This window comes from Biomphalaria glabrata, chromosome 3 (genome assembly GCF_947242115.1).
Source record: "Biomphalaria glabrata chromosome 3, xgBioGlab47.1, whole genome shotgun sequence".
Classification (NCBI taxonomy): Eukaryota; Metazoa; Mollusca; class Gastropoda; family Planorbidae; genus Biomphalaria; species Biomphalaria glabrata.
In genome coordinates this window covers 27,378,814-27,391,910 of record NC_074713.1, presented here as the reverse complement: position 1 = coordinate 27,391,910, position 13,097 = coordinate 27,378,814, and the positions used below count along the sequence as shown (strand labels likewise).

General features: G+C 35.9%; 1 protein-coding gene across 4 annotated transcripts in view; it reads left to right on the top strand.

Moving 5' to 3' along the window:
* LOC106071297 (galectin-6-like) overlaps positions 1 to 13,097 on the top strand; it is a 37,236-nt gene that overhangs the window by 9,823 nt on the left and 14,316 nt on the right. For 3 of the 4 annotated variants that reach the window (XM_056024296.1, XM_056024298.1, XM_056024297.1), the window contains exons 2-5: positions 7,791 to 8,000; positions 9,158 to 9,198; positions 9,329 to 9,417; positions 9,986 to 10,187. In XM_056024296.1, the coding sequence (XP_055880271.1) occupies positions 7,988 to 8,000; positions 9,158 to 9,198; positions 9,329 to 9,417; positions 9,986 to 10,187 (345 nt within the window). In that variant the 5' untranslated portion in view covers positions 7,791 to 7,987. Of the gene's footprint in view, positions 1 to 3,759; positions 6,727 to 7,790; positions 8,001 to 9,157; positions 9,199 to 9,328; positions 9,418 to 9,985; positions 10,188 to 13,097 lie in introns of those variants that run through there. The other variant, XR_008777004.1, reaches the window with a different exon arrangement.

Genomic DNA, 13,097 nt, shown 5'->3' with positions numbered 1-13,097 from the left:
TCTACTTCTGTGCGAGCAGTTGTCTGGTAACCCTCTACTTCTGTGCGTGCAGTTGTCTGGTAACCCTCTACTTCTGTGCGAGCAGTTGTCTGGTAACCCTCTACCGGAGGAAATTCCAGCTACCCGTCGCCTCAGCGTGGCCCTCCGGTGGAAACATCCAGAGGTGGATCTGGACAGGCTAAGAACGAGTAGCGAACCAGGCCTTCTAGCAGGTCTCCCTGGGTGAGCTTTTGTTTTTTTTATCTCACTCGGGGTGGGGATGGAACAAGTAACCTGCAACCCAGTCCAAAAAGTCCGCCACGCCGTTCCACAAAGGGGTCGTCATCAGTACCAGGAGCCTGGAGTGGCGACTCTCGCACGGAATTGTGGCGGTTACAGAATAGGAATATGAGACAAGCTCCCCGCAGTTAGTACTGTCCTCGACCACTTATAGCGAGTGGTAGGAGAGCGAGGACGATGCGCTGTGTACACGGCACGGCCCGGTTTTCCCATTCAGTCAACCGATATGGCCGCCTACCGTTGGGTGCCCTCAGACAGGACAGGGGTGAAGAGCCCCATGTCCAGGCCTGGTGGTTGGATAAAAGCCTTTCTAACCATCAACGGGATAATGGCGCCTCCGGCGCCGATTCTCTACTGGACTTCATCGAAGGTAACCCTCTACTTCTGTGCGAGCAGTTGTCTGGTAACCCTCTACTTCTGTGCGTGAAGTTATCTGGTAACCCTCTACTTCTGTGCGTGAAGTTGTCTGGTAACCCTCTACTTCTGTGCGAGCAGTTGTCTGATAACCCTCTACTTCTGTGCGTGCAGTTGTCTGGTAACCCTCTACTTCTGTGCGAGCAGTTGTCTGGTAAATCTCTACTTCTGTGAGTGACAAGACAATTACATGTATTAAACGAATTTAAAATCAAATATCTTCTTTATCTTCACCTAGCTCTTAGTATGTTAAAAGTTAAGTCAACACACACGCAGTGGCGTAGCTAGAGTATGTGTTGCCTGGTGCGGTACCTCATCTTGATGCCCCCCCCCAAAAAAAAAAAAAAAAGATAACTAAATAATAACATTGCAAAACCTTACTTTTTTGTTCAAAATAATATGTATTCATTAATCAAATATTGTTAATTCAAAACATCACTTTTATTTAAACATAGCCTACTACAAGTGAGTTTTACGCGCTTTCTTGCTTGCAAAAGTATCAATAATTTTATCGAAATCAATTTTTTCCACCAGCTCTTGTTCAATGGACAAAATGGCCAAATTAGTGAGTCGTAAATTTGTCATCGTTGATCGCAAGTAATTCTTGATCAGTTTAAGTTTGGAAAAACTTCTCTCGCATGTAGCGACGCTTACCGCAGTAGTCAAAAATATGCGAATCATGATGACGATATTCATGACTGAATCATCTAGCTGATATTTTTTATAAAATTCAAGATCTCAACAGATCCTTGTTTTGGAAGTGCGGAGGCTCCTGATGAAACTGTGACAAACCGTTGAAGTCTCTTTCGCTCCAGCAGAAATTCGTTTTTATCAATGTCGCTAGTAGTACTATCGAGATTGATTTCGACCTGAGGATTTAATTGCTGGGAAGGCGACAAAAATTCATATCTATCTGCTACATCATGAAGTTGCTCGAATCGGGTGATTATTTCTTGAACAATCCTGTCCAAGGTAGAATAAATTTCCCTTCGTAGCTCTTGTTTGTGTGTAAGTACAGAGTAGTCACTTTTCTCACCAGGCATCTTTTTCTTATGGCCAATACGTTTTTGAGGTTCTGTACTGATTCTCAGTTCTGAGCACACGCTTTCGGCAAAGGTAATGCTGGCTTCAGCGATGGCCTCTCGATTACTACTTTAAAATGTCTCTAACGTTATTAGTTTGAGTGAGCAGTCTCGAATAGACAATCATTAATTTCAATTAATACAGGAGCCCAAAATCCAAGATAGGTGAGAAAATTAAAAGACTGAATAGCAACTAATAATCTCCCTGCTTCAGATCTAGCCGATGAATTTTCATCTCTGCTAGTTAAAGTCTCCAGAGTTTCTATAATTTTAGAAAATGTATCCCTAATCATCTAGACGGCTTCTCCTCTGGCTAGTTCTGGTTATTTTGATGAGGATATCCCAGCGGTGTGTTGAAGTTGAGAAAAAGGCGTGTAAACGGTCCAGTGTACCAAAAAATGTTACCGAATTGACTTCAGCTTCAGCAGCTCGAATTTCTGCTAAATTAAGAGAATGGTATGAGCAGGCAATGAATCGTGCTTTAGGATTGACTTCTAGAATACGTTTTTGGACACCGTAGTTTTGACCTTTCATGACCACATCATTATCATAGCCTTGACCCCTGCAGTCCATTATGTCTAAGCCATCCGAACGCAGTTTCTCTAGAATCATCTCAGCGATTTCAGCAGCATGCTTGTCCTTTGTGTCGATGAAGTCAATAAAAGACTCACGAACTTGCACCCATGACAACGTACCGTAAAATTTATTTCGGAAGTTTTATCCAGCTTTGAGATGTCAGGTGTACTGTCAAAAATAATAGAGAAATATTTGGCTTGTTTTACTTGCTGTATGATTCGTTTTTAACGTGATTCTCCAATATTGTAATAAATTCATTTTGTATTTGTGGAGACATGTATGTATTCGGTCTGGAACAAAGCTTAGTTCGAAGCACATGCTCCCTCAAGAGTGGATCGTACTTTGATAGTATTTTTTACTAACTCCAAGAAATTGCCTTGATTTTGCCCTTCCAACACTTCTTCTGCTCGCTCGCGATGTCCACGAAGTGCCAGATTTTGCTTTGAGAGAAAACGAATGATGTCCAAGATTCTCTTCAGATAGTCTCTCCAGGTTTTCGTCTCTTGTATAATCAAATCTTAGGCCTTGTTGTCAAAACTGTTCCCTACTCTCAGGCGAACTTCAAGCTCCCCCCCAAGCAAGCGATGACTGATTGTGAACTCTGCTGGTCTCATGTTTTTCTATTTTCGGGGATAACCTCCATCAATCATTGAATCCATCTTTGGATTTAAATGAAGATTTGGTACTTGATCTTGTTGAGAAGAGTATGCAGGGGAAGCAAAATTAGGATTCTTTTTTTAGCGAATAACACATCCACTTTCTAAGAACTTTCTCGCCGTTTGACATTTGCCAGAAAAACCAAGCCTTTGGAAGCTTTCTAGCCTTTCCTTTTGCTGATTCTTGATGTCTTTACACCTCTCTGAATTGACTGTCCATACACTGAACTGTTTCAGATCCTTGAGTGGCAAGGTGTATGCGAATATTATCTTTGACGACATCAGGCCAATCTCCAATGTCGTTCAGTCTAGAGTTTATTATCCTGCTTTCTGTATTGTTTACACTGTCTGATGGTTCAGCTTCTTCAGTATGAATTTTTGAGAAGTTTACTATAGACATGCTTGTGTGCTGTCCTTTAGTCTCTAGAACCTGCGGTATTCTTTTTCATCAATCAGGATGTCGGTCTCATCATTTTTTTCTGGATTCAATGATAACCGTCTCATATTTCTTTGTTGATTTTAATAGTTCAGTTATTTCATACACAATAACAGCATGCGCAATATGTAACAGATTTTCACCCTCTAGACTCTATATCTAGATTAAACTAATGGACTAAACAATAAAGTAAAAAAAGGTTGGCCTATCTTCTTCTTCTTTTTTTATATTACAGAGCATTGATCAGTGTAGTAACAACATGTACCGTGTGTCCGAAATAAATCTAGTAAATTAGATTTAAACTGTTCTATAGCTTACTGTTACGTGCGCATCTTAGTGTGAATGTGAAATGGTGCGATTGCGTGTTGAAAGAAAGAAAGAACCAAAATGGAGGAATATGAACAAGAAAGTGTTTTCAGTATTAATAAAGAGTAAAGTATTTATAAACTGTGATTTGTCGTTTTCATGTCTAAAGAGTCTCATCCAATATGAAGACGTAACAAGTGGCGCCCAACGCAAAGGTAACCCACGTATCCCTCTATTCACAGGGGATCTCCTGTCAACAGACAGTAGAGATAGTATAGTCTAGATCTAGAGACAGGAGAACATTCGATTCGATATTATTAGTAATCAACTATGGCGGACAAGGCTGAGGTAGCAGCGTTGAAAGAAGAGGGAAGGTTGTTGGAGCTGGAAGGGGCAGAACTAAGAAAATACGTACAAGAAAGGTTAATGGAGAGGGAGAGATTAGCGATGGAAAGAGACAAAGAAAAGGAGAGATTAGCGATGGAAAGAGACAAAGAAAAGGAGAGATTAGCGATGGAAAGAGACAAAGAAAAGGAGAGATTAGCGATGGAAAGAGACAAAGAAAAAGAGAGATTAGCGATGGAAAGAGACAAAGAAAAGGAGAGATTAGATAAGGAGGACAAAAGAGAAAGGGAAAAAGAAAAGGAGAGATTAGCGATGGAAAGAGACAAAGAAAAGGAGAGATTAGCGATGGAAAGAGACAAAGAAAAGGAGAGATTAGATAAGGAGGACAAAAGAGAAAGAGAAAAGGATAAGGAGATAGTAGCAATTGAAAGGGAAAAGAAAAATGAATTGGTCGCCATTGAAAGAGAAAGATTAGCATTTGAAAAAGAGACAGCAGAGAAAAAGTTAAAAACAGACCAAGGAAAAGAGAATGATAAAAGAAAGAGTGACTCTACAGGGAATAAACTGGCAAAATATAAAGGTTTGATATTCAACGAAGACAAAATGGACATAGACATTTTTTTGAAGAAGTTCGAGATAGAAATGAGAGAACTGGAGTACCCTGAAGACAAATGGACATTCTTATTGTCGAGATCATTTACAGCGGAGGTGCCTTCAAAAATATGTATGAACCAGGGTAACTACAGCGTTGTGAAAGAACAACTACTTAGAACTTTCGGGAAAACAGAAGCTTTCTATCGCCAACAGTTTGTTAATTGTGAGATAGAACCAGAGGATGACCCGCAGACCTTCTTGGACAAAATGAGCAGCCATTTCGATAACTGGATAGAAACCGCTGAGGTAGAAAAAACCTTTGACAGTCTTAAGACATTTCTCATGCTGGACAAAGTGATGTACGAGTGTCAGGAGGAATTAAAAATATTTCTGTTGGAGAGGAAACCGAAATCCATAGAAGACATAGTAAGACTGATAAGGGCTTATAAAGTGGCACATCCCGAGAAGAAATTATCTAGAGGCAGTGATATAGAAGAAATAGTTGCCTTTAACAGAACATGTGAGACACAGAATAACTCTCACAGAACAAGGGAGACACAGGATAGACAGTATAGAAGTGGTACATATGAAAGACAAAATGATAGCCGCAACGGAAGATATCAAGGAAACAGACAGGAAAGAAAGGACTGGGAGAAAGGTAGAATAGAGCAAGGCTTATCATTGTCATCTGATACTGGAACATTGGAGATTTTTCAGACATTCGTAGGGAACAAGGCAGCCAAGACCATCAGGGATACTGGGAGCACTATTATTGGAGTGAATAAGAATTTAGTGGAAGACCATGAATATACAGGCGAATCTAGGAAGTGTGTTATGTTTAATGGGAATATTGTACAATTACCGATTGCTAAAGTTAGTATAGACACACCGTATGTTAAGGGGACAGTGGAAGCTTGTGTTGTAGATCAGGGTGAGATAGATTTAATTATTGGGAATATTCATGGGGTGAAAATATGTTCAGTAAGGGAGATTGAGAATTGGAAGAAATATTATGGGATAAAGTCTACGCGAGGTAGAAATGGGGATGTGGAAGAAGACATAAGATCTCATACATCAGATGACATGGGTAGCAGAGAGCACGAGAAGAAAGAATTAACAGATAAGGTAGAAAGCAATGCAATAGGAATGGGTCCAAATCAAAGTAAAGTAAGGCAATCAGTGGTACAGGGAAAGCGATATAAGCCCACATACAGACGTACAAATCCATACATCTTATGCTTTAATTGTGGGAAAAGGGGGCATATTAGAAGACAGTGTCAACAGTTAATTAGAATTAAGGATTCAAGGTACAATAGTGAAGAGGCGTATACGAGAAAAGAGAGGGATATTAGCAGCCTAGAAAACAGTACAGCTAGATCATTAGGTAGTAGAATCACAATGGGACATCATTGCAAAGGAGGGAAGCGGAAAGGATGGCATGTCAATAATGTTAGAATTATATAGATATGATTAGAAAAGGTAGGAATGATGGACATTATTTATTGTTCTATTCTACAATGAATAAATATATGTGTAATGAATTGAATATTGTTGTTACAATATGCATGGAGCAAGATAGACTTTGTTTGTTAACTATTTGATTACGACTGGAATGATGGTGTTTAATACAGGCATACAATTATGAGTGGGGAGTTGTATTGATAGAAATATGATTACTTATAGATAAATGTTAACAGAAGTGGTTTCAATTGCTCATAATAACAGTTATTATTGTGATGAATATAATTGTTATTTCATGTTGGGATTGTATTGGTATTAACATGACATTGTGTTTGATTTTGTTTAGTTATTACATTATGGTTTTATATGTTACCGATTTTTTTAACTTGGAATAGTCTGATAATATATTCAGTGATTTGTATTTTGGACGTTCGATGTGCATCGAACTTGTTAAACAGGGGGGGTGTTACGTGCGCATCTTAGTGTGAATGTGAAATGGTGCGATTGCGTGTTGAAAGAAAGAAAGAACCAAAATGGAGGAATATGAACAAGAAAGTGTTTTCAGTATTAATAAAGAGTAAAGTATTTATAAACTGTGATTTGTCGTTTTCATGTCTAAAGAGTCTCATCCAATATGAAGACGTAACACTTACATTGTATTGAAGAAATAGTCAAGGAGATGAAACAAAATAGCGACATGACTAGTTTATAAATCGTTAGTTCATGTTTAAAATACAGTAGTTTATGTTTGTTCGTGTCCATACAATTAGTCGTTTTTACTGAAACGCTCAGGGAAATAGGAAATTAATACACACTGGGGGAATTTTGGTGCCCCTCTCCACTTGGTGCCCTGTGCGGCCCGCACCACCCGCACTATGGTAGCACACACGTGATCTGTCTACAGTCTTTCTTCATACCTCTGTCTTTGCTTTGAATTGAAAGGCGCGTCCATTCTTTTATATTGTCTTACCATCACTTTTCTTCTTTTTCCTGGTACTGTTCCCTAAATGAAGGTCTTGCGAGATCAAACATGTAAAAGGATTTTTTAAAATCTTTCAATGACTCTCGGACTACAGACTTGCCAGATTGCATGAATATATTTGTTGGTGTGTAGCTAAATTACGTCAACAAGCCGACTTTATTACGTGGCTCCGCCTCATTGCTTCTTAATACACAGTCTCCACCCCACCCCCTCCTTTTTTTACATTTTCCCATTCCACGAAAGTTCACGAAAACTGTATGATCAAATTACAGTGTTTTATCTATATGTATAGGTCTACAAGCACCGAGACTAGCTATATATTTATCTGTGATATAGGCCTATGGAAGGAACATTAAAAACAGATTTTAGGTAAAACGTGAATAATTAAACAGGTCTGGCCAGTGTGTCGCGCCCGTTCTCTCATAGGCTATCTCTCTGCCATGTAGTCTACCTTTGTGAGATGGTTTGAGCTTTTGTTTTCTCTGTCATGTAGATTTTCGACTAAATCTCTAACACCAGTGTTCACTTCACTTCTGTCAGCTCGAACATAAGAACAAAAAAAAAAAAAGTCTAATTATAATTTTTCTCTTTATGTTGAATTGGTGTGAATGGGTCAAAAGTTGAAACCATTTACTCAGCCTTCAATATTTACCTTGCAGGTAACCTAAGTACACAGAGACAGAGAGAGAGAAAGAGAGAGAGAGAGAGGTGTAGGAGGAGTACCAAGCAGTGGTGTGATCTGACATTCTCCCATCACTACTCATCCTTGGCTGTGTGAAAAAACACTGTGTGTAACGAAATTTGGCATCTCATTCTTAGGTATTGGTTCAATCTGTGCTGACCAAGCTTAACAGTCATGGCATCTGCAGGTAGGAACGTTTAAATGAATGTACAATTCATAAAGTATATAGATCCATTATAATTTTATATAGCCTACTATTGTGATTGTTATGATTTGAGTGTTGTGTTTTTCATATTATTACGTGAATAGTATCTCTCAAAGTAACGTAACACCTACAGACTCGGAGGAGCCAATTTAGTAAGACACTGAAGAAAGTCCGTGCTGTCATTAATTCGATTAGACGTTAATATCTTCAAACTTAAGCAATTAAAATGAACAATCCAACTGTGAACAAAATTTACTTCAAACAAAAATCTTTTGCATAAATCATACAGGTACTATATGGTAGCTCAACTGACAGAATATGTCACCAGTTAAACAATTAATTATGAATAATGAGCAATGACTGATAACCTAATAAACCAAACTACTGACTAACAACCAACGACCCCTCTCTGTTTTCCTTTCACAGTTTAACAAAAATATTTTTGCAAATGATTAGGTTAGAACCGTTTTTGAGAATCGCATCCACTCACTCGTTGCGCACACAGAAGGTTTTTTGTCTGTGCAAAAGTGTGACTTGAATAGCATTTTTACAATTCCTCTATTCAGCTTATAAATTCATGGGTGAAACCTTGGTGGGAATGGATCTTGAAAACTGCTATAATGATTTTCCTAGAAATTTGACAGTTTATGTATATTTTTAAGAAAAAACAACAACTAGTTGATTGGCCATACAGGGAAAACTCTGGCTTGACAGTTATGATTTTTTGGTACATATTATTGTGAAAATTAAAGTTGGTCTGAAGTGATATTCTATTTCCCGAGTACATTCATCAGCGGCTATTCTCACTATTCATGATTAAAGAGTGAAATAAAGAAATGGACATTCATTTTGAGAACCGTCTTCTAAGTCTGTGTCTCTATCATTTAAATTTTAAATACTCTTAAGTAGTATTATACTTTCATTTAACCAGATTTTTTTTTTGGGAGAGTGGGGGGGGGGGGGAGTAAGGAGTTGGCGTGGGGTAAAAAAAAATGTTCAATTAAAAAAAATTATCAATCATTCCTATATTAAGAGGAAAACAATCGCTCCTGCTAGCCAGCTAGTGTGTTTGCTGACCATGATATAAAAATGTTTATTAGTTAGAACCAGTGGGAAAAAAATATTTTTTTTTGTTTCAGTTCTAGAACAAAGAGGTCCTGGATTGTACGAAACTTATCAAGTAAGGTTACTTATAATATTATTATTGCATTTGTTTTATTTTATTCATTAATACCAATTCAATAAATATCATATAGAAATAGGCTTAACAGTATCATGCAATGTAAACATTTGATCTATATATTCTTCAGATAACAATTCCCTATTCAGCCCAGCTGCCACCTATTCTACCAGGAACTGATATTCTTGTAGTGGGCAAAACTTTACCTAATGTTAAAAGGTGAACATCCATTGTATGATTCAATTTTTTAACATGCAGTGAGTTGGCCTAATTAGGCTACAGTAGATTAAATTTCCAAAGTGGTTTGTTAAATTTACTCAACTTTCTAATTACATGGTGAAGGAGAAGGGTTTAATGATATTTATAAAGTTACGAAAAATAAACTAAAAAAAAAATGCCATTGATTCTTTAAGCAGTGGAGACAAACGATAGCCATATTTAAAATGAATTCATAGTCCTAACACTCTAAGACACATACACAATAAATTTTAATGCAAAAGTGAAAGTAAGACTAGATTCAACATATTGCAGTCAAATCTAGTTAATAAGACCACATCTTACTGCAATCATTATGGTCATAATTACCGGCTGTTAGATTAACCAGATTCAATAGATAGATTTGTTTCAGAACTTAAGGACTCAATCCAAATAGATGGTGGCCTGATTAACCTGAATTGTTTGAACTATTTTGAAATATACCAGAAGTCAAAACATGCTAGATGGAGTTTTTATTTTTTATAATATTATCTACAGTAATACAGTGTTATGAATTTTTTTTTTATTTTAGTTTCAGCATCAATCTGTGCTCTGGCCCTAACTTAGACCAAGATGTTGCTCTGCATTATAACCCAAGATTTGATCAAAATAAAGTTGTCAAGAATGATAAACAAGGAGGGAAATGGGGAAAAGAAGAAATTGATGCCACACTGCCCTGCAGCAAAGATCAAAATTTTGAATTCCGCATCAAAGTTACCCAAAAAGGTTATCAGGTAGATGTTGTTGCTTTTTATGTAGTTTTTGGTTAGGGCTAACTTTATTTAAAAAAAAAAAGTTAACAGGATTTTAGAGTATACAATATATATATATAGAGAGAGAGAGAGAGATCATCATATTGGTTATATAATCCATGCAAAAAGTTTTTCAGAAATTTGATTTTGATGTTAAAAAAAATATTTTTTAAATTCAAATTAAATAACATGTAGCATATCTCTTAATAAATTTCATTACTATGTTTGTTATTAATGAACGATGTGCAATTTTATTATACCATTTTACACATTCATTGTTTACTGGAGCTAAGACTGTATTTAAATATGTATTTAAGAAAATATACTAAAACACTCCATTCACAAGAATAAATCTTAATAAACTGATTTTTAAATCACTTAAAATTAAAAAAAAATTAAACATGCATTTTATGATCAGTGATTTTATTTTTACAATTCCTCTATATCAGATTTCAAATTTTTAATGGAGTCAGAACCTGGACATAGGCCTAAATCTCGAAAACAACTGTAAGGTTTTTTTCTAGAAATTGAGAAAAGAATTATGAGTTTGTTGGTTTCACAGGGAAAACTTGGGTTTTACCATTATAATTTTTTTGAAAGTATAAATAGACAATAATTTAAATTTGGATTTGGGAAAGGGGGGTGGAAGGGTGGGGGTAAAAAATGTTTCATTTAATTTATAATAATAATAATAATAATAATAATAATCTTTATTGTCTGCAAGGAAATGTGTCTTCCAATTTGTGCATTACACCTATCAAAGCATTATAAATATAAAAAAAACAAAATGTACATTCACACCAGACTCACTCATAAATTGCATGTGAAAAGTTTATCATATTGTTTCTATTTAATGATTTGATTGCCAGGGGAACAAAAGAGTTTTTGTGTCTGTTTGTCTTTGCTATCGGAATCTTGTATTTCTTTTGTGATGGTAAAATCACAAAATCCTGACCCAAGGGTGATTGTATTTCTAGAATCTTTTTTATCTTTTTTTATGGATGTTTGTCTCAAACATCCAATGACTTTACCAGCAGCATTTAGGATTCTATGAAGCTTATTTTTATTTTTAATGTTCAGATTGCAATACGCAGTGATCTTAAAACTTAAAATATTGCAGATAAAACATAGCCAAGGCTTTTTTGCTAACATTAAACGAGGACAGTTTTCTCAGTAATTGTAATCATTGCTACCCTTTTTTGCTGATATAATCAGTATTTGCATTAGGAACAAAACAGCACACTTAGAAATTTTATTAGAATGTGAGAAACCAGACATAATTGCAGGAACAGAAACTTGGCTACATCCTGAAATTTATAATGCAGAAATTTTCAATAGTAATTATGAAATTTTTAGAAAAGATAGGGCTGATAATCATGGAGGAGTTCTTTTAGCAATAAAAAACACTCTTATAGCAGAAGAAATGACCTTACCTAATTCAAAAAATATAGAATCAACATTTTGTAAAATTAATACCACCTCAACATCCCTAATAATAGTCAGCATTTACAGACCCCCGAATTCTAGTTTAGAACTATGTAATCAGATTACTACACTTAAAGAGACAAATAAAAATGCAGTTTTTTGGATTATGGGTGATTTCAACCTACCTGATATAAAACACTAACCATAGATAAACACCAAAACCTTAAGGACATAAATGAGCTTTTCATAGAAACTTTACACAACCTAAGTTTAGATCGAATCATTAAAAAGCCAACTAGATTAAACAACACATTAGATCTCTTCTTAACCAACAGACCTGGATTAGTAGTTGATTATGATATTATCCCTGGTCTATCAGACCATGAGATCATAAAAATACACAGTCAGATAAAAGCAGTAGCCAATACAAAACCCAAAAGAAAAATCTTACTCTGGAATAAATGTAACCTAACACAACTACACCAAGCTGCATTAAACTTTCAACAAACATTCTTATTAGAAAAAGACATTAACCAACCAGTCGATGACCTCTGGAATTTCATTAAAAATCATCTTAAAAGCATTATAGAAAATCATATACCAACTAAATACACATCAAACAAAATAAATAAATGCTGGTTTAATAATAGACTAAAGAAGCTTTGTAAACAGAAGGAAAACCTATATAGAAAATTTAAAGAAACTAATGCAGAAAGAGTTTACAAAAAGTATATAAAAATTAAACACTTAACCCAAAAAGTAAGCAGACAGCTGCAGAGTGAATACATAAACAATGTAATATCTAAAGATAACAACAAAAACCTATGGTCATACATTAAATCTAAGAAAATGGAAACAACAGGCGTAGCGCCATTAAAAGATGAACATAACATAATACATAATGATAATGAAACTAAAGCAAACATCCTAAACAAATACTTTGCATCAGCATTCTCAGCCCCAGGAGACAAAGACATATTACTGAATTTGAACCAAGTAGACAACATAGAAGATATAGTAGTACAAGAAAATGGAATTCAAAAACTATTAGCCAACACCAAACCAAATAAAGCTTCTGGACCTGATGGTATTTCAGCTAGATTACTCAAAGAACTAAGTAATGAGCTAGCCCCAGTGTTCAAAATACTCTTTCAGGCTTCACTTAACCAGGGCAGAGTACCAAAGGACTGGAAAGAAGCTAATGTCACCCCCCTATTTAAAAAAGGAGAAAAATCTGACCCAGGAAACTACAGACCAGTATCACTTACCAGCATCACATGTAAAATCCTAGAACACATAATATGTAGCAACATCATAAATCACTTAGACAAACATAATGTCCTCACATCATACCAACATGGCTTTAGGAAATATAGATCATGTGAAACACAACTAATAGGACTAATTGATGATTTTTCAAAAGGCTATCTTACTAGATTTTTCTAAGGCTTTTGACAAAGTTCACCA